General features: G+C 44.6%; 1 protein-coding gene across 4 annotated transcripts; it reads right to left on the minus strand.

Annotated features, from left to right (window-relative positions):
- Window positions 1–1,164: 1,164 nt before the first annotated feature.
- On the minus strand, window positions 1,165–14,878 carry NAA20 (N-alpha-acetyltransferase 20, NatB catalytic subunit). 4 transcript variants are annotated; one of them, XM_084774691.1, is made up of 7 exons: window positions 14,675–14,878; window positions 13,511–13,584; window positions 9,468–9,492; window positions 6,566–6,656; window positions 5,876–6,011; window positions 2,095–2,240; window positions 1,165–1,688 (listed from the first exon to the last, which is right to left on the minus strand). In XM_084774691.1, exons 1-7 carry the CDS (start codon window positions 14,861–14,863, stop codon window positions 1,603–1,605), a joined length of 747 nt encoding a protein of 248 aa, XP_084630817.1. In that variant the 5' UTR covers window positions 14,864–14,878; the 3' UTR covers window positions 1,165–1,602. The 4 variants fall into 4 exon arrangements, with proteins under 4 accessions (XP_084630817.1, XP_084630819.1, XP_084630820.1 ...); XM_084774693.1 differs by lacking the exon at window positions 13,511–13,584 and having other exon boundaries at window positions 6,536–6,656; window positions 14,675–14,829; XM_084774694.1 differs by lacking the exon at window positions 13,511–13,584 and having other exon boundaries at window positions 14,675–14,828.
- Between the last annotated feature and the right edge of the window lie 6,234 nt (window positions 14,879–21,112).

The following is a 21,112-nucleotide window of genomic DNA, read 5'->3' on the forward strand; positions in this document are numbered from 1 at the left end:
TTAGATGGACTTGGGCTAGTGTCACCTCTAACTATCCTGAGGTGATTTTCTGTGACCACATCTTTATTTGCCCAGGAACATTATAGTTTGGCTTCAGTTTTACTCTCATCAGCTTCTCACAATGGCTGAATTTTGTCTAAGACGCTTGTTTAGAAAATCCTGGCACGATTATACCGAACCTGAGCACAGTACCCTATGTTCAAAGAGTTTGGGAATTTTGGGGTTTATGTTAACGTCTTTGTTAATTGAGTTTCTTTAGAGTCCTTGGAGGTTTCATATGCTGCTCTAGGGTCAGAGTCACCACAGCACTGTTGCCAGTTTCCCAAGCCTTGTGAATTGTGCAGTTATCTGCCTACAGAATATGCATCTCCCAGCATGCTGGAGAATGTGTGAACTCATAGCAATGGATGTTTAACAGTTGTCATAAGCAGCAGGTGTCCGAAAGACCCACAGTGGCTGACTGTGCTCAGTGATGGCGCTGAAAGTAAGTAGCACAGTAATATACTTGGTGTTCTACTCACACGGTAAAATAGCCTGGTCTTGGAGGCACTGTTTTAATTATTCTGTAATTCATAGCCATATTTTCTTTTGTTCCCCACCCAATTCCTAGAACTGTTTTTTGTTTTAGTTTTTTTTTTCCCCCAAGACTGGTTTCCACCTATATATAAGAACTGTTAGTAAACAACTGGTTGTTAAGTGTAAGTATATCCAAGGGAATAAAAGCTGCTTAGTAAACAAAGCAGTCTTGAAAATAAGATAATGTGAAAGTTAGAAGGAAACAGTACTACTAGGTAAACAATCGATCCTTTTGCAGCACCAGGCTCTGGCATCAGCCTGAGTGTGCACTGAGTGCTGAGGCTGCGTTTGCTACCAGTGGACTTTTAAGAGCAAAGCTTTTTTGATTACTTCTTTACTGCCTGAGTATCTTTCAGTACAAGCCTTGATCTCTGTTTCCCCTTTAAGTCCCACATCCAAAGGCAGGCAGGATTGAGTGGGGGTAGCAGAGAAGATCTGGTACTGTAAACATGATACTTGGGAGGATTTTGTACATTAAGAAGGGCTGCCAGTCAGGGGTGATTTCAGATGTGCATTTAAAAATGCATCATATCCTAAACAATGGCCCTCTGTAACTCTGATTAAAAGACAACAAACTTTCAGAAAACATTCATAGTCAACAATGTATTTTACTATACATCTCAGATTTATACATTTCATATATGCTTTTAAAGCTTCAATTAACAGTTCAGTACAAAATAAAATATATATATATTTATATATGTGCAGCAGTGGTTCTCAGGCACAGGATTTAGGAGGAGGATGGAGGGGGTCTTTTCTTGGCATGTACTGCACACTGTCAACCATGATAGTGGAACGCGTCCTTGTGACTTAGCTGCCTGATTGAATTTTACTATGGCAAACAGTTTGAACATGTATGCTATTGCTCATTGGAGCGATAAGATTTGAAGTTTATAGCCTGTGTTTTCATGAAGTCTTTAAGACCTAAACAATTACTTTCCTCCTAATAGAGCTCCAAGATGATCCTATGAAAATAATATGTCCACAAACTGTCTGGAACACCTGCCTAAGAACCACTGCCTATGGTTATTCAATGTCCTCGGGCCTCACAGGATGAGGTAATGGGATGATGGATTTCTTCTCAGTGTCCCTGGAAAGTGCTTTCCTCATATCTGTTAGGAAGCAAAGAGTAATGTAAGCAACCAAAACCAAACTTCTTACAATCAAACTGAGTGTCTAAGTTAAGCTCCCATCAGGTTTCATGCCCTCCCTATAATCCTACCTAAGCAGTCTACAGGTAGGAGTGTATGGGCATATGAGGAGACTCCCACTGTAAGTATGCCGGGTGCTAACAAAATCCCACCCTAAGTAGTCAACTAATAGAGTGCTCCTTTTCAGTAAAAGAGCACATCTGTACCATGAAATGACAACTTGCAGAAATTAACCACTGGCTGGGTAACCATTACTAACTTGATAAATGTGATTCTTTTGAACTTACTAAGATGACTATTCAGTCCTGTCAGGGGGAATACGTATCTTGACTCTGTCTTGAAGCTCCTGCCGTGACAGGAAGCTTACCGTAGGCATCCTCATCAGGCTCCCCATTGCTGGCTGAGTAGTACTCGATGACCGTCCTGTAGACACTGTAACCCAACTGCTTGTACATGTTCACTGCAACTTGATTGGATACTCTTACGAAGAGATCAACAAAAAAGCCACCTTTTCTTTAAAAAAAGAGAAATGTTAAAACTGTAAGAACTCTAGGCAGAAACTAGTATACATCTTTAAAAATAGGAGTGCCAAGCCGGGCATGGTGGTGCACCCCTTTAATCCCAGCACTTGCTTGCAAAGCAACCTCCAAACTGAATATGCTTATATAAAGCTCACAACTGACACAGAACCACTCTGATCCAACTCAGCCTCAGGCATCCTCCCGAACACATCCCTCATGTTCTAGTCTTCCACTCTGACAGCTGCTCCAGCACCAATAGTCTACATTACACGTTGGACCTGAGAGGGCAGAGCTACCCATGTCCAAGAGTATTCTGTCATATTCTTGTTGCTGTTTCTTTTTCCCTTGTATTCTAGATTAGCAATCCTCCCCCAACAAAAACAAAAACAAAAAACGCAAGTAAAATTCTGGGTGTAGGAGCCAGGTGTGGTGGTGCACGCCCCTTTAATCCCAGCACTCGGGAGGCAGAGGCAGGTGGATCATGGTGAGTTCAAGGCCAGCCTGGTCTACAAAGTGAGTCCAGGACAGCCAAGGCTACACAGAGAAACCCTGTCTCGAAAAACAAACAACAAACAAAAAGAGAGAGAGAGAGAGATTGATTCTGGGTGTTTACACTGGCTCTGTGGCCAGCCACAAAACTCACAGGTAGTTTCTCAAGGTTTATAAATGTTAAGAGTATTCTTGCAACATTTTACTTAGACTTTTCTCAAGCATATAATGCTTTGATGCCAATCTCAATACCTCTTTTCAGGTTTTACTGTTTTAATATTGTGCATTGTTTTCTATCTGTGACAGCCATTTCATTGCCCCTTAATCCTCTTCCTGCACATCTTCATCCCTGAGATCTACAGGGTTTTATAGAAACGTTTTTCAGGTTACAGACGCTCTCCTGACTTCTGTTCTCTAGACTGCTAGGAAGTAAATGCATCTAAGGAGTAACAGCTGCTCTTCAAATACCTTGTACTGTCATTCCTTTGACTCACTGAAGCTATTTACCAGCAGTTTTTCTGCAACTTGTGCACTCCGGTGACACTGCCTCAGATTTCCCTTCCTTATCAAGGATATCTCAGGCTAAAGACTGGTTCTGCTTGTATAGAAATGACCTTCCTTAATGACTTTGGATAGGCCAGGCTGGTCTTAGTTTCACAACCGTCCTCCTGAATGTAGGTGTGAGCCACCACACCTGGCCGGGAAGTCTGGTACAGCTTTTGTAGAAGGTAGGGTTGACTTGCAAACTCTTTCCTTTTGCACTGCTCTCATGCTAAGCATGGCCTTTAAACTGTGATGGTGTGCTGAGAAAACACAGGAGATCGATGTGGCTACAGGGTATTTCCTCTCTGCCCCGGAAAAGGTTTGCTGACCTATATGTTCTGTCCCCTAGTGGATTTACACCTGACAGTTTTTACATTAACAATTTGTCCATTTTCCAGGGTATATATCATTGTTACATCCTGATGGATTCAATTTAAAGGAAAAAAAAAAAAACCTTTGTAGACCGTTCATGTTTGTGTGGAATGCACGCAGGCCATGGTGCGCATGTGGAGGTCGGGGGACAGCTGTGGGCCTGGTCCTCCTGCTTTGCTCGTTCTCTACTATGCAGGTCCAGCGAGCTGCTCATGGGCTTTTGGGAGTCCTGTCTCTTTCTTCCATCTTACCTTAAGAGCAACTGAGCCAAGAAGTGTGCTCCTATGCCCAGCTTTTTTGAGAGTGTGGGGCAAGGGTGGTATTTCAAGACAGGGTTTCTCTGTGTAGCCTTGGTTGTCCTGTAACTCTTATCTGTAGACCAGGCTAGCCTGGAACTCAAAGGAGATCTACCTTCTTCTGCCTCCCCAGTGCCAGGATTAAGAACATGAGCCACTACCACTCAGCTCAGCTCAGCTCATGTTCAGCGTTTTATATGAGTTCTGGGATCTGAACTCTGGCCTTCATGCTTGCTTGCCATCTTCCCAGCCAAGTTGTTCATCTGTATGTAGTGGTCCCTTACTGGCGGTAGTAAGTATTCAACTATAATGTAAATATTATCAATATGAAAAATCAACTTCCTTTTGGCTACAATTTGCAAGATAGTTTGATATTTATTTTGCTCTTTATAGTCTTATATAGTTCCTATGAACAGACTATGCATCTATTTTTCCTTTTGGCACTGCTAGGGTTGGAACCCAGGCTCTTGTACTTGTCTTAGACTTGATTACTGAGCTACTGTCTTTTCACTATAGTCATTCATAGCTACTTAATTTTCTCTTTTAAACTTATTTTTATTATTTTTACTCCCATGTCAAAATTGTATTCTTATTTTAATGTGCATCTATAAAAGACATGAATAGGTAGATCTCTGAGTTTGAAGCCAGCCTGGTCTACGTAGTGAGTTCCAGGATAGCCAGAGTTACATAGCAAACCCTGTCACAAAAAAAAAAAGGGGGGGGGGGCGGTGGTTTGTTGTTGTTTTTAATGAGCTGGTTGTGACTTGGCTGAGAGCATTTATAACTAGTTACTTCTTTTAAAACTGCTTTTATAGCTGGGCGTGGTGGCGCACGCCTTTAATCCCAGCACTTGGGAAGGCAGAGACAGGTGGATCGCTGTGAATTCGAGGCCAGCCTGGTCTACAAATCGAGTCCAGGACAGCCAAGATAACATAGAGAAACACCATCTTGAAAAACAAACAGAAATATCCAGGAAGTCTCTGAAAACAAAGCCTCTAGATCTGTAACAAAAAAAAAAAAAACAGCGACTTGACAAATGTCAAACACAGGCATCTAGGAAATGGGGAAGCCTTCTCTTACATTTTACTGTGTTGGTTTTTTTAAAAAAATCCCTCATGGTGGATGATAAAGTCTCTTTAAAGCCATATTATTGGCAGTTACATAAGTGCCTCGGACTCAGAGGGGCCACAGGATATTTAATTTTGTTTTAAAGACAGGATCTCCTATATAGCCATGGTTGACCTGCCGTTCACTATGTAGATCATCTCTCTACCTCTCCCTCCCTGGGGATGGGGTTAGAGAAGTACACTACCATGCTTGGCCCTGGACACAGGCTATTTTATATCTTCAGGGAAAACATCGAAACTCTACATACCTGTTATACTGCATTTCCTTTTGAGGACAAAACTTGTATGAAGTGGGCTTTTGACATTTGCTGTGATTACACTAGTACTTACGTAAAAACCAGTGGAGATCAGTTATGCTGCGTGTGTTTCAGGGTGTAAGGAGTCATCCAGTGCCCACGGGGGCTTCTCCCTCATTAGTAGATGGCCATAGTTAAAGATAAAGGACCTAGCGCATTTTATTTCTATTTGTCTATAGATGGCTACTAACTGTTAGAAAGGAAACAAATTTAAAACTGAACTACTTTGGGCCTAGAAACATCTTGCCATAGAGCCAAGAACACCAAAGACCTTCCGTGAAATGCTGGTCACACAGTGCATTACTTTTCCTCATGGCAAAGCTGCAGCAAGGAATACTGCTAAGATTGGCAGAATTGTAGTAACTCCTGCAGGCTGAAAATGAAATTCCTCTAAGTCTGTAGCCATGACAGTTCTTCACATTCACAAGAAGAAAGAAACCCTTTCGGATATTCAGTAACAAAAGAGGAAACATCGCGTGGTATATTTTAAAAATGGGTTCTCACCTTTCTGAAATTTCCTCTAGTAACTCCATTAGTTTAGCGGCCAGGCCAAGACGGCGGAACTCAGGGGCGACGGACAGAGCTGTCACATGCCCATGCCACTCCTCCCGAGCTACTGAGCCTTCTGCTTTGCCCATAACTGCCAACAGAAACCACCGTCAGTCATTCAAACACTAATCTGCACATAAATGCATAATTAGTTTGCCATCCATTTCTTTTAAAATAAAAATGTACCAAAGTTTTAAGTTTTTAAGGTACTATCTATCATCAAGCTTAACACTTCAATCTGAAATCCACTTGCAAATGATATTCTACACCTACTTCTAAAGTCAGACTTAAAATTTTTTTAATGATAAACTAAAAACCAAGAACAAAGACTAAGCATACTTTTTTGTTTGAATAAGCTACATTTGAAATAGTTTTAGAATTTTTTTTCAAATAGCTACAATTGACATTACACTACATTTGCAATGTATATATAACTGCATCAGTTCATAGCTCAAGACTGCAATCAGGTCTATTAGGTTCACTGCTGTATCCCTTGGCCTAGCACAAGGCTGGACACAGAGGGATGTAGTGATCTGAAAATAAAATTCCATCCTTCATGGTTTACATCAAATTCTATAGAGTCAGACTGAAACCTGGATTAAAATCTTTACTCACCCAAAAAAGTACTAGTGGTACTGTACTTACTATAACCCATTAGTTCTCCGCCAGGTGCCTCCGCAACGATGAAATACTCTGGCCAGTGGGCAAGGTACTGTAAGTAAAAAGGAATCCCATACTAGACCTGTTAAGGAATATGAGACGTAATAAACAGCAAAACATTCCTTGTTACAGGATGTTGTGATGTGTGTGTTATCAAATAGACAGGCACGGTGGTGCATGCCTTTAATCTCAGCATTTGAGAGGCACAGAGAGATATCCTGATCTCTCTTGAGTTTGAGGCCAGCCTGGTTTACAGCTAGTCAGAATGACAAAACAAAAACTGCTGTCAGGCTGGAGAGGTGGCTTGGTGGGTAAAAAGTGGTGTCAGTCAAGGACTGGAGCTCAGATAAAAGCTCACATAAAAGCTGAATACGCATGGCTGCTTCCTGTGGGTGTGTAAGTAAAGTGGAGAGTGACTGAGGAGGACAACTGCCATCAACTCTAGCACTCTTTACACACACACACACACAAGCAGTCATCTCATCCTCCACTGAGTACACTGTAATTTCTCTGATTAGGTGGAATATTTACATCAAGTTTTAACAGAATTGCCTGGACATCTCACCTCAAGATGTAGACTAGACATGGTATCATCCAGTAGAAGGCAGAATCTCTTACAGGCAGATCGTACCTACAGCTGTGTGTGCCATTTATTATCCAAGGTCACTTCTTGTTCATGACCCACCTACTCTGCAACTGGCAATTCAGATTCTCTCTCAAGTTTACTCTATCAACTGCTTGACACACAGCTGCTCTGTACATTATATTTCTTGAATTGCACTGGGAAAATCAACGGCTACCTTCTACTTTGACTGCAGCTGTACAACTATTAGATGTGTTAAGGAATCACTGTAACCTCAGCACTCCAGCAGAAAGCAGAAGCAACTGTAGTTCAATCCAGACGGGGACACAACACCAGACCCTGCAGCTCAGAAAGCAAGAGTAAATGAGTGAATGGTTATTCTTCAACCCTGGAGTGTCCTTACTATGATTTCACTGGCTTGTTTGTTTCACCTTAGTGTCAGCTTTAAATAAGACACTTAATAAGACACAATTACTAAATAGTAATAATAAATATAGACTTTCAATTAAAAGTTCCCAAGAAAACCAAATCGGTGTTAGTCTTCAAACTCTCCTCTGAAGGGCAGTCACTGCCAGAACTCAACTCAGCAGGCCAGCTGGTCTTCCTGCCACCCAGCTATGGGCACTGCTGCCATCTCTTCTGCTTCACAGGAATGCAGAGACCTCCCCATGATAGCCTTACTCCCTGCATAAACAACAGGGCTTATACATTCCAGGTATAGGTTGATTTGCAGTCTACTATTTTCCCCTACTATATAGTGAACATTGTTGTACTTTGAGAGCTTTTAGCTTTCTCTACTCCACTGTTTTGATGTGGCCTCCTGATACGTGTACTGGTTAGTTTTTCTTGCTGTACAGCATTCCCTTACATAGGGACACAATTTACACACTACTGGGTCATTTCTAATGTCTAGAACACTTCAGAGCCTTTATGGCCTTGATGAAGACAGCTTAATTTATTTACCATTTCTTCATTGGTGAATGTAGTAACATTCTTTTGGGGGGGGGGGCAGTTCGAGACAGGCTTTTTCTGTGTAGCCTTGGCTGAGCTGGACTCACTCTGTAGACCAGGCTGGCCTCGAACTCAGAGGTCTGCCTGCCTCTGCCTCCCTGAGACAGGATTACAGGCATGTTCCACTGTACCCAACTTTGACATTCCTGATGCTTAATATTCTCCTAAAATAATTTTTGTAATGATACTTTTTGTAAAGGAACAATAAAATGTGAGGTGTTGGGGATTAATAATCTGTCATATCAACCCAAACTCAGAGCCATATACAGTATGTAAGTTAATCAACATGGCTGTAACCAAGTGAGAAAAATCATTACAAAATGAGTGGTGAGCCAGGTTTGGTCCATGCTTCATATATTTGCCAAACCCTGCCTGTGAATTCTTATTTTCAGCCTTCAGGAAACAGCATTCCTGAGTATTGTGCCAGGTGACTGTGGCACTAGAAGTTTCTAAGAAGGAGCCTTCTTAACAAGCAGCAGCACTTGAGTTGTCTCTTTTTAAAATTCTGGATGCCCTGATACATTAAGCTGGGTTCTCAGATGATTTAGTGTGCATGTCTTTTGACTGGTAAGGCTGAACTATTTCTTCACTAGCCCCTGCCATCTTGAGGCTACAAGCTAACACCGGATCTAGCAGCAGTAGTCACTGGAATGTGGTCTAGAGACGCTGTAAGCCTCTGGCCTGCTCTGCAGCATAGTCAGGAATAACCTAACTTAACACATTTTTGCTCCTTTTCTATTGAGATGACAGAAACTGCTATTACTAAAATCCTTTATTCACTTCAGCGACAGGTCCTGCACAGTGACAAAAGGGTTTGTAGTGTGTCCGAAAGCAATCACCTCCCCTCTTTTGACTGCACAGCCAGAAGCAGATATGAAGACGTGTGTTCTGGAGCCATCTAGACCAGAAAGACCCAGGCTCTCCTGAGCAGGGCTGCTGGAGACATCGTGAGCACTTACCCTGAGCTACTGTCCCCTCTAAACTTGGCTCACAGCAGAGGGAGACAGACGTGGAATCACTGTGCTGTTGCTGCAGTCTGTGTGCAGACTTCCTGTGGGTGGGCAGGAGAGCAGCAGGGCTGCAGTGTTACTACTTCAGTGACATTAAGGACCTGGGGCAAGCTTGAGACCACACTCTGTTTTGTAATTGCTTTCAATGTTGCTTACGCTATTCAAAACCTAAGTGTTAAAACTTTTTCAGTACTTATCTGTTTTTTCTTCTGTTTCTCCAATTCTTTTTCTTTATACATAATCCTTAGTTTTACTTTTTTTTTCCCCCCTCAAAAAAGGATACAGTTTCTGTAAGTGGATCCAAGTTACTGAAAGAAACAAGAAATGGCAAGAGTAAGAATTCCCGGCCCCAATTTAAGTAAGCTTGTGAAAACAAAAGATGCATCAATCAAAACAAAATGGGGCTGGGCATGGTGGTGCACACCTTTAATCCCAGCACTCACAAGCAGAGGAAGGCCAACCTGGTCTACAGAGCAAGTTCCAGGACAGCCAATGCTACCCAGAGAAACCCTGTCTCAAAAACCAGCCAACCAAAGAAACAAAAATGTGTTTCTTCTACAACTCTGAAACCAACCTGAGAGCCAAAGATGGTTGAGATGACCCAGGCACCACACGATGTGTACCAAAGAAGGACCTGTCTTTCACTAGCTGCATCTTTACATGCAGAGTTACAGCTGACTTACCCAACTCATATACTTTTGCAGACATGAGGACCAGTTAGGCGTGTGTCTGATACATACAGCCAGTCCAACCCACCTGCTCCCCACTGTAACACCCTGGGCCTTCCAGCATCCCCTTTCTCAAAGCGGATGTGAGTACTCCCCTCCTCTATTTGTCTTCCTACTACAAATCCTTGTGGATCCCATGTACTCTCAACTAAATGTCACTGTACCTCTACGTCCATCCTGTCAAACCCTGACACTGTGGGGAACTACCCAACATGTCCCATCATACAACCCCAAATTCAGCATTCTTGAAAACCATCTCCAACCATCTCTCTCCCTTCACTTTCCTAGTTAGTCTTTTGCCAGGCTCAAACCAGCTATTTCCAACCGTTTCCCTCTCATCAATCTTTGAGACTCTGATGTCAGGCAAGTCATACAACGTTCCTCTAGTCCAGTAGTTATCAACCCTTTAGCTTTCAAAACCTGTGGCGTCTATTATGGAAATATCCCTCACATCCTAAGAGACTGGAACTTTTGCTGGACCTCAGAACCAGAGTTGATAATACACCCCCAAATCACTTAATGTCTGTTATCCTACTGTGTCCTGTCTGTTTAACCTGCCTTTAAGAGAGCAATGTAACAACCTTACTTGCCTTGGATTTCCCATGGTATCAACTTCTAGAACCTAATATATAGCTGTAACCTTAAATTATATACTCCTCCACGCTGACCGAGAACAATGCTGTGTCACTTGCAGAACACAGCAAATCAGAGGTTGAAAGCAATCTTCTAAAATGAGTATCATTTATAAACACTAATGGTTTGGATGTTGCTTGATAAACAGTGACGTGTGTGATGTTGTTCGTTGTCTTGATCAGCTGGAGCCAGAGACTGAATCGTTGTGAAACTGTCCCAGATCTCTGTACAGTACCCCTGCTTCCCCGTGTGGTGCTTTCTAAAGAGACTCAAACCCTTTGTGAGGGACAGAAGCAGAACACAAACACTGGGATATACTCAGCAGACAGCCCTTAGCAGGCAGAGGTTCATCACCAATCAGATCACAGGGAGCTGAGGGAGCACGAACAGAGGATTCAGCCCTGGACTTGCTCGTGCTTAAATGTCACCAAGGGGAAGTGTTTTCATTTGTGCATTTCTGCTAACCGAGAGCTCTGTGTTTAATCCATACAAAAACCCACTTTACACTTCAGACAAATAAACCAACCTACTGTATTTATACTCTGTACTGGTTGGTTTTTGTCAACATAAACCTAGGCAACAGGATACGCCTCAAAGACTGGAGTAAGCAGTAAGAGGCATTTTTCATGGCCAATAAATGGTTGATGTGAGCCACTGTGGGTGCCACCACCCCTGGGCAAGTAGCCCCTGGGTGCATAAGAAAGCAAACTGAGTAAGCCAGGGGAAGAAGCCAGCAACAGCACTTCTCATGGGCTCTGCTTCACTTCCTGCCCTGGCTTCAGCCTCAAGGGACTCTGCGCCAAGATATTTTGATCAATGTTTCATCACAGCAATAGAAACCTTAAGGTGTACAGCTATATAAATATTTTCAATTTTAAGTTATTCATTTAAAAATAACCGTATGTTGACATGATGATTTTACCAAGACATATGTAAACAAAAAACTAGTGACAATGGCATTGTAGTTCCCAGTGTCAGGTTTAAAATAAAACGGTTGACTTCTTGATGCTTGCTATCGAGGGACTGCACACCTGCAAAACATTGTAGGCAAAACCTCCCCCTTAGCCCTGTGAGAACAGCTTTGACCTGACAGAAGTCATGAACCAATCCTGAGGGCCTCCAGATGCTGTGATCCTGCCGTGCAGAGTCCCTGCCGTCCACTTCTATTTACGTCACATCTTTGGCTCACCTCAACTCTCCAACAGGCTGCTGGTCCTCTATCTCCTTACACACACTAATATAATGAATTGTCCAAGGGCTCTGGCTGACCTTGCCCACCAAAAGCCATCCAGATGCTGCCCGCTCTTCTGTCATTATAAGGCTAGCAGGCCCCGCCCCACTTCTCACTACGGAGGGCATGTCTCTTAGAATTCTTTCTCTCCTTTACTTGTACCTTCCAGTTCTTTCTCTCCTGAAAGGAGTGTACAAACAAATGCAGCTCATACTTAGCCATCACCATGCCCTGATAGTTCCCGTGGCTGCTTGGGGTCCTCTGGTTGGTTAGCTTCTGGAATGCCACGCACTTTCCTCCCACCTCAGTTGGACCTACCGGTTTCATTTACTCTAGCACTTGGCACTCTGAGGCAATGTTGTACAGTTGTTTGCTTGAAAACACTCATTCCATCACTGACGTCACCTAGCTTCCTGGCCACCTGTCACTATCTTCAGAATGTTGATCCTTAAAATCCAATCCTTACACCCACCGGGTGTCTCCGTGCACTTGCCAGAGAAGTCTCCGAGACCCCGGCCTGTAACTCTCAGGCCCATCTCTTAAGCGGACTTCCACTGCATAGGCTGCTATATCCTATCCAGATAAACAGACACTGCACTTACCTAAGAGTCCCTACCCCACGTATCCATGATTCATCTTACTTGCCCTACATCTTTCTTCAGTGACATCTTCCCCTGAATGCCCTACCCAAAGCTGTGTCCCTCTTCTCACATCAGTTTCTGTTCCCTGCACCGTGTGTGTGCGTGTATGTGTGTGTGTACTCTATTATTCTCCTACCTAGTCTCCAAAGTATACATTCCACAGACATCAACTGATTCCTAGTCTGCTCGCTGCTGTCTCCAGCACCAGCGCACATGTAAAATGATGTGCACTGGTTGCCTCTTTCAATCCCTACAACACCTAGCTGGTGACTCACTCTTTCCTAACATGGCCTACTAACAAAATGAGAGAGCGGGCTCTTTTATTGGCATTAACAAGAAGAGGCGTTTACCAAGCCAGGTGAGCTGAGACCTAGTAAGTGTTCATGTGTGGTTTTCTTGTACTTTATCCATTCCCATCTTAAACCACTGTCTCTTCCTCAAGCCTCACTTGAGACTGATTGTCTCTCCCTGAAGCTTCAGGCACTGTGTCATCCACACAGCATCTCCCATCACCATCCCAGGCCACTGCCAAGGCCACCTCAACGGCTTCTCTGCCTACTTTATCGCCTCTAACCAATCACCTTGTACTCAACGGCTCAGAATTCAGACTGGAGTATCTTTACACACCATGTGTCTGTACCTTTACAGACCGCGCCCCATCACCATCCCCTAAACAATAGTACCGTTAGGATTTATAAAACATGTATATTGTATTATATGTGTTGGTGTTTACAGTACTTGGCAAGTGCTTGGGTCATGTGCATACCACACCACTGTAATAAGGGTGCACAGCACTGGATGTTGGTGTATCCTAGAAGCAGTCTCAGACTTGTGATCCTCCTGGGTGCCAGGGTCAACTTTTTTCATTTATTTAAAGGGTATGGGTGTTTGATGTATGTCTGTGCATCACATGCATGCCTGATGCCCACTGAAGCCAGAAAAAGACAACAGATCCCTCTGGAAATGGTATTACAGTCTGGTGTTAGCCTCCATGTGCAGTGAATCCTTGTCCTCTGCAAGAGCAGCCAGTGCTTTACACTACTGAACTATCTCCCTCCAGCTCCCTGGGACCCATTTTTAAACAACCACCTACTGCCAGTCAGGGCTCTGTGTGCGTGCAGTGTCTTCCTTCACCCATAAACTGAGGACAACACCACATGGCAGAATCTGTGAAGATGAAATGGTTTATTATTACATGAGTGCTTGCCATAGGTGTTGAATGAGGCGAGGATTCAGCATAAGCTGGGCTCACAGAAATCGCACAGGATCAGAGCTGAACTGATCAACCTGCTAGCAAAAACTGGATTCACCTGTAAGCAAAGGCCACCCTTACTTCACACCTCCATTTTCTCACCTGCACCTTTCCCCCATCTTCCTCCTCACCATATTTTCTTTATCAAGGTTTATCCTCTCTTTGAAACATACCTAGTTTTCTCATCGAGTTTTTACCCCTTCTGATAACTGAACCACCTGGTGCATACTTCTTACTGCCCTGTCCTATGTAAAATAGGTGGGATAAAATGTATATCAAGCAAATAATCGAGGTGATGGGTCTATAGGAGTTCAGGGTGAAATGCTTTACTTTTTAAATGGTCATAAATTGTCAAACTTTTAAAAAAAATTTTTTAACCGAGTTGAGCAGATCTAAAAATCACAGGTCTTTTAAACTTGCATAGAAAAGAAACAACACAGCACTGAGGGTTCCTGGGTACAGTAGACCTCCCACAAAAAAAAAAAAAAGTAGTCTAGCTGGGTGTGGTGGTGTAAGCCTTTAATCCTAGCACTAGGAAGACAGAGGAAGCCGGATCTGCGAGTTTTAGGCCAGCCTGGTCTACACAGTTCCAGGAAGCCAGGAATACAAAGTGAAACCCTGGGGTTTTTTTTTTTTTTTGCTGTTGTTGTTTTTTCTTTTTTCTTTTTTTAAGGGGATGAGGGAGCAGTCTACTTTGGGGCTACAGTAACTAGTAACTATCAAGCACACACCGCAGCGAGGGCCCCTGAGCACCTCAAGGTTACTTCACTGGGATACAATTTAACCAGCAGCGCGCTCCTTCCCGGCCCACCCACCGTCTGTGAGCCCGCGTCGGGAAGCCGGCCGGCGCACCGTGTCCAGCCCAGCTCTGCATCTCCCCAGCGCACCGCGAACGCCACGCCTCGGCCAAGGTCACCGGCCAGCGCGCCCGCGCGGCGCCCACCCGGCCCACGGCCCCGCGAGGCCGGCCCCAGCCCGCGTTGCGAAGGGAGCAGCATCACTCACATGTTGTTGAAGCGGAACAGGTCGTCGCAGGTGAAGGCCCGGAGCGTGGTCATCGCGCCGCCGCCAGGCTCCAAGCCCGCTCAGCGCGACCCGGAGCCCGCACTGCCGGAAGTACTCGCACGAGGCCACCACGGGGCGGGACAAAGAACTACTTCCGGACCAGAGGTTGCTGGGCAACAAAGGTAGCATCGCAGCTCTCTCTGGTGGCGGAAATCAGCAATTGCCTTAGTGCTCAGCGCCTGCAGGCCCTTCCCGGAAAGTAGGCAGAGTAGCAAGGAGGAAGAAGCTGGGGTCAGGAAATCAAATCATAAATGCGAGCTTCAAAATCACAGATGTCTCACAGGGTGAGCCAGGAAGTGGTCCCTAAAAGGATGGCTCAAGGGCCTCTTATCTCAACCACCAGCATGAATCAGGGATGTGATCTTAAATTTTCTAGCACCACATTAAAAAAGAAAAAGAAAAGCTTATTTTGTTAATAAGACTTTGAGTTCTGGCGTGTATATTTACAGTATATTTCATCTAGGAGAGAGGAAAGTTATCAGAAATATGCTTTCATGGCTGATTTTATTATAATGTGTGGTTAAAGAGCAAATCAAGCCAGGAATGGTGCCTTGCGCCTTTAATCCCAGCACTAGGAAGACAGAGGCAAGCAGATTTCTAGTGGGCATCAAAAAGCCTGGTCTTTTCCAGGTGAGTTCCAGGCCTACCAAGAGTACATAGTATGACTCTGCCTCAAATAAGTAAATAAATAAATAATTTTAAAAAGATGGCCAAAACATCAAAATAAATGAAACAGTGTATTCATGTATAAGTTTAAAATAGTTAAAATTAAACGTTAGGAATTACATTCTTTGGGGTGGCTTGCTGCATTCATTCATTCATTGGCTTTTCCACACAAGGTTTCACTGTGTAGCCTTGGCTGTCTGGACGTGCTTTGTAGGCCAGGCTGGCCTTGAACTCACAGAGATCTGTCTACCTCTGCCTCCTGAGTGCTGGGATTAAAGGCATGCACCACCACACCCAGCCCACTGCATTTTAAGCCATTTTAAGCACCAGACATTGCCATGGGTAGTGGCTATCATAGCAGACAGCGTAGACCCAGTGACTGAGAATCAGATTGAATACTGTGAATACTGTCAGGTAGGGAAGCTGCTTTCCCCTTATCTCCTTACAAAACAGCCACTGGGGTGGCCTTGGAGAACACGCTGCTTAGCTCAACCAGTTCCATGAATCGAGATGAGTAAATTCCATGGGACTCACATCCCTAACTGCTTTGGGCCCCAATTGCTCCACAGGTGTCTTGGGAACTCCTTGGCCAAGCCTGTGGGTCAGGTGTGACAGGGAAGAAAGCAAATGATTGAAAGAGCAGGTAGCCCCAATAGCTCAGCTCTGAGCTCTGTTTCTAACCCTGCTAAGTAAGTAATCTAATACATAAGTGTGCATGTAGGCAGGACAGGCCCTGGCAGGCTCAAGGGTATCCCTGCCACTGCGCAGGAAGGTGGAGACGGACACCGTAAGCTCAGCTTCCATACTCCAGTCACTTCCACAAATTATTGAAACAACTTCTTTGACAAAATACACCACGAAATAAATGATAAAATATATTTCTGAGGAATGTTGAGTTTCTGATGCTTATACAAGCGGGAAATTGGACAAAGTCAGAGAGGGTCTGAACTAACCGGTAACCAGGGAGTGTTGAAAATGCATGTGGTTAAAGACAAAATTGGAAGGGGGAACGTAAAATGTTACGTTTTATCAGGTATCCAACCCTGCAGGATGGAAACATTGGCCCTGCCTGTCAATGTAACCATGACTACAGCTTTCAGTTAAACAAGAAAGGCTGGATATATCTGTTTCCTACTAAAAATAAAAAGAAAATAGACCCCCCCCAAGGGCTCAAAACCACTGGGAGATGTAACTTAGTGGTCACAAAGTCCTAGGTTTAATCCTTGAAAGTGGCAAAAATAAATACTAAGTGGCTTATTTAGGAAAGGAGATGCCTCCAAGCCTGACTGCCTGGGATTGGTCCCTGGGACCAAGCATGGTAGAGAAGCCATCTCCTCTAAGTTGCCCTCTGATAGCCACGTACTTTATGGTTGTTTGAGATAGAGTCTCTCTAGTATGTAGCTCTGGCTGCTTTGGAATTTGCTTTGCAGACCAAGCTGGCTTTGGCTCACAGAGATCTACCTGCCACTGTGTGCTGAGTACTGGGATCAAAGGCACATATTTATTACCCATGCCTGGCCTGATACACACACACACACTGGGTGGGGGGAGACAGAGAGACAGACGAGAGAGAGAGAGAGAGAGAGAGACAGAGACAGAGACAGAGACAGAGACACAGAGAGAGAGACAGAGACAGAGACAGAGACAGAGACAGACAGACAGACAGACAGAGACAGAAATTTTAAATAGAATGAGATTTAAAAGGTCCTAACCCTGTTGGACAAAGAGGCTGGATGAGAAACCAAGACCAATGAGAACTAGCAACAAAATTTTGCGTTCCAGGGGCTGGAGAGACAGTTCAGTGGTTAAGAGCACTCACTGCTCTTCCAAAGGTCCCGAGTTCAATTCCCAGCACCCACATGACAGCTCACAACTGTTTGATGCCCTCTTCTGGTGTACAGATGTAAGTGCAGACAAAGTACCCATATATATAAAATATATAAATAAACTGAAAAAAAAATGTTGGATTCCAGAAAACTGAGCAGACAGGAGAAAACAATGGTTAAGTGCAGGAGAAAAAGCCAAAGAGAAGAAAAGCTGTGTATTTTCTGTGCAGAATACGGGGGGCCCAGCAGGGGTGAGTGCAGGGAGGAAGTGAGACCCCCTACTCCCTAGAAAGACTAAGAGGTTGTGCCCAGTACTCAGAAGGAAGAATGAAAAGACAAGAAGAGCTAAAGGGAGGCCTGAAGGGAGAGGAAGGAGCCTCCTCACCTTGAAGTCTCTCACTAGCTTGGAGTTAACAAGATGGGCTGTGAAGGTCATCTAGGTACAGATAGTACTTTTATTTATTTATTTTTTGTTTTTTCGAGACAGCCTTGACTGTCTTGGACTTGCTTTTGTAGACCAGGCTGACCTCGAACTCACAGAGATCCACCTGCCTCTGTCTCCCCAGTGCTGGGATTAAAGGCGTGCACCACCACCACCCAGCCAGATAGTACTTTTATACAGAAACACTTCAAATAAGAATGTTGAAAGAGCAGTGAGCCTTGCTTGTTTGCTTGCTTGTTTGTTGCTGTGTAGCCTGGTTGTCTTGGAAATCATTCTATAGACCAGGCTGGCTTCGAACTCACAGAGATCCTTCTGCTTCTGCCTCTGCCTCTGCCTCTGCCTCTGCCTCCTTCAGCAGATTCCACCACAAGCAGTGTGAACCATTTATAAGACCTAAGTGTATGTGGCCAAGTATGGCCTTTCTCTGCCCAACTGTACATGTACAATTTTATAGTACACCCATAAGCAAGATCATAAACTTCATTTTCAGTAACCAATGTCTTAGCCCCCTTGTGCACCCTTTATGACTCATGGCCTTACCATATCAGATTGTAATCCTATCCAAGGCAACATGGAACACCTATAGTCTCATAAAAGAAGGAGGAAGGGGGAATGATGTTCCTTTAAAAAATGCTTTGACATATAACTTAAGAGGCTGCCAAAATAGTAAACGTGGCTACTGCCAAGACACTTAAAATTGACTTACTTGGAAACCCCTACCTACATCCATGCTTGGAAGTACACTACTCTTTCCCTAAGCACCCGCTTCTTTATTAAACTCAATGCTTAAACATGTCAAAACTTCTCCTCTCCTCACCCACTTTTTTACATTATGCATATGAGTGTTTTGCGTTCAAGCATATCTGTGGCCCACATACACACAGTGGCCTCAGAGGCCATAAAGGGTGTCAGATCCTCCGGGACTGAATTTAAAGATGGCTGTGACCCACTATGTGGGTGCTGGGAATTGAGCCTAGGTTCTCTAGACAGAGAAGCCAGAGCTTTTAACCACCGAGCTATCCCCCCAACTTCTGCCCCTCTTCCTTAAAAAACAAAAACAAAAACAAAAAATTTTAAAAAGCTTATTTATTTATGTGTATGTATGCATGTGCCTGTGTGAGTGTATGCGCCACACGCATGCAGGTGCCTGAGTAGGTCAGAAGGGGGCATCTAGTCCCTCAGAACTGGAGCAATAGGAGGTTGTCAGCCACCACGAGGGTGCTAGGAATAGGGCCTGAGTCCTCTTCAAGAGCAGTAAGTGCTCTTAACTACCAAGCTGGATCTTCAGGCCTTAAAACCCGTTAATAAACTCTAAGCCTCCTTCACACTGGCTTGTTTTCAGTCTTTTCTGTGGTGCAGGAGAAGAGGTCCCTGAAAGGAACTTAGGCTGCTGCAGGTGGAAACATGGAGCTATATCCTCACCGCACGCGCTGTTGCTGATACTCAGTGTACATGCTCTGAAGGACAAAGAGGCGACGGCCCTCCTTTGGAAGTGGGACATCTGAAAGATCAAAACCTTGTTCGGTCCCGGGATGCTGACAGCTAGAGTGACCCTCCCCCCCGCCCCCGACTCCCAGCAGGATACAGGAACATTTTGTTGGGGGCGGTCGTGGAATAGCCTGACCGGGTACTCACATTCTATAGTCCCCAATAAAATGACACGAGCACCATTAAAGAGGTGGTTACAGCTTTGCCATCCACAATGGCACGCAAAGCTAACACCCAGCTAGAGCCCAGCTCATGCTAGAGAGAGGCTTGCCTAGCATGCACATGCCCTGGCTTCTATGCCAGGACCTCCCTCCCCAAGGCTACGCTGAAAGAGAGTATAAACGTCAATGTAAGCGTGCTTCTTAGAAAAGTCAAAGCTAAGGATGAAGACAGCTGGAGGAGTGTTTTGGGGAGGAGGCACTGGAGACGAGCTTGAGTGACAAGCAGGGAACTATCTCATCCTGTTAAAACCCTCTGGTGTTTGACGTCATAAATCACGCACAGTTTTTGGTTTTATTTATAAATCCCTCCCTCCACATAGAGGGTAAATCTTGTGAATGAAAAATATCATTGGCAGCTGGGTGGCAGTGACACATGCCTTTAATCTCCTCACTTGAGAGGTAGAGGCAGACAGATCCCTGCGAGTTTGAAGCCAGCCTGGTCCACAGAGGGAGTTCCAGGACAGCCAGGGCTACCCAGAGAAACTCTGTCTCTTCTCTGGAGAAGTGGAGGCAAGGTGTGGCACCTTCCACAGCTTGCTTTTCCAAAGATGCCCCCACGATTCATTCTTTGGCCAGCAAATACATCTGACTTTAACATATCTTCTTCGTTCATCAAAACCAATGAGTAAGACAGTCCTGTAATTGATAGATCTTTGGTTGGGCAAACTGCCTTGAAAAAGAAGTCTCCAGCCGGGCATGGTGGTGCACGCCTTTAATCCCAGCACTCGGGAGGCAGAGGCAGGCGGATCGCTGTGAGTTCGAGGCCAGCCTGGTCTACAAAGTGAGTCCAGGACAGCCAAGGCTAACACAGAGAGACCCTGTCTCGAAAACAAACAAACAAACAAACAAACAAAAACAAAAACGAAAAAGAAGTCTCCTAAGAAAACCAAAAAGCTCATAAACTTCTCATATCACTTGCAGGCAGTGTGACCAGTTAACTAGATGGACTACTACACACACACACACACACACACACACACACACACACACACACACACACACACACACAGAGACCACCACCACCACCACCACCACCACTGCAGGTTTACAGCCAGTTTTAGGCTACATAGTGAAACTTGTCTTCAACATCCAACAGCATCTCTGTGAGTTGTGAGTGCTGGGGAGGGGGGTATATGTGCACTGCACGCTGGATAGCAAACATACAGTGCTAGGCAAGCACTGTGTTACTGAGCTACACTCCTAACTTGGAATATGCTTCTCTCTCTCTCTCTCTCTCTCTCTCTCTCTCTCTCTCTCTCTCTCTCTCCCTCCCTCCCTCCCTCCCTCCTTCCCTCTCCCTCTCTCCCTCCCTCCCTCCCTCTCTGTCTCTCCTCCCTCGCCCCCTCAGCTCCTTTCCCAGCAAAGCCAATATTCACGTGGCAAATTTGGACCGGCTCTTACTCACTCTTTGATGCTAAAACATAGACCCTTTTCAAAACAGAACCTGTTTCCTGAAACTCATGCCAGCTCTCTCCTTCCTCTCCTTTCCCGTCATCTGCCTGTGGTTCTGCATTGTAATATGATTTGGGGAGGAGGCCATTTTTCCAACTTGACTAAGGTTCACCAAATGGCGAACAACATTTTGGGTCTTAAATTTACCCATACTTGAATGGTCTGAAAAAAACAAGGAGAGTCTCCATTTTGTTCTCAGACATGGCTGTCCCATGTGGATGGAAACCTTGTGTCCACTTTCACAGACCTTTGGGGGTACAGCCAGGCTATTAAACATCACAGG

The sequence above is a fragment of the Acomys minous genome (assembly GCF_964271855.1).
Source record: "Acomys minous genome assembly, chromosome: 3".
NCBI lineage: Eukaryota > Metazoa > Chordata > Mammalia > Rodentia > Muridae > Acomys > Acomys minous.

What these genes read in the sequence shown, in the direction of transcription:
- NAA20 (XM_084774691.1), bottom strand. Translation starts at nt 14,863, where the DNA reads ATGCTACCTTTGTTGCCCAGCAACCTCTGGTCCGGAAGTAGTTCTTTG. An exon ending in CTGTTCCGCTTCAACAACAT is followed by an intron (nt 13,585 to 14,674) that starts GTGAGTGATGCT and finishes TCATCTTCACAG; the next exon opens with ATTCTGCCATGTGGTGTTGT. An exon ending in ACACAGAGCCCTGACTGGCA is followed by an intron (nt 9,493 to 13,510) that starts GTAGGTGGTTGT and finishes TGTTTCTTTCAG; the next exon opens with TAACTTGGATCCACTTACAG.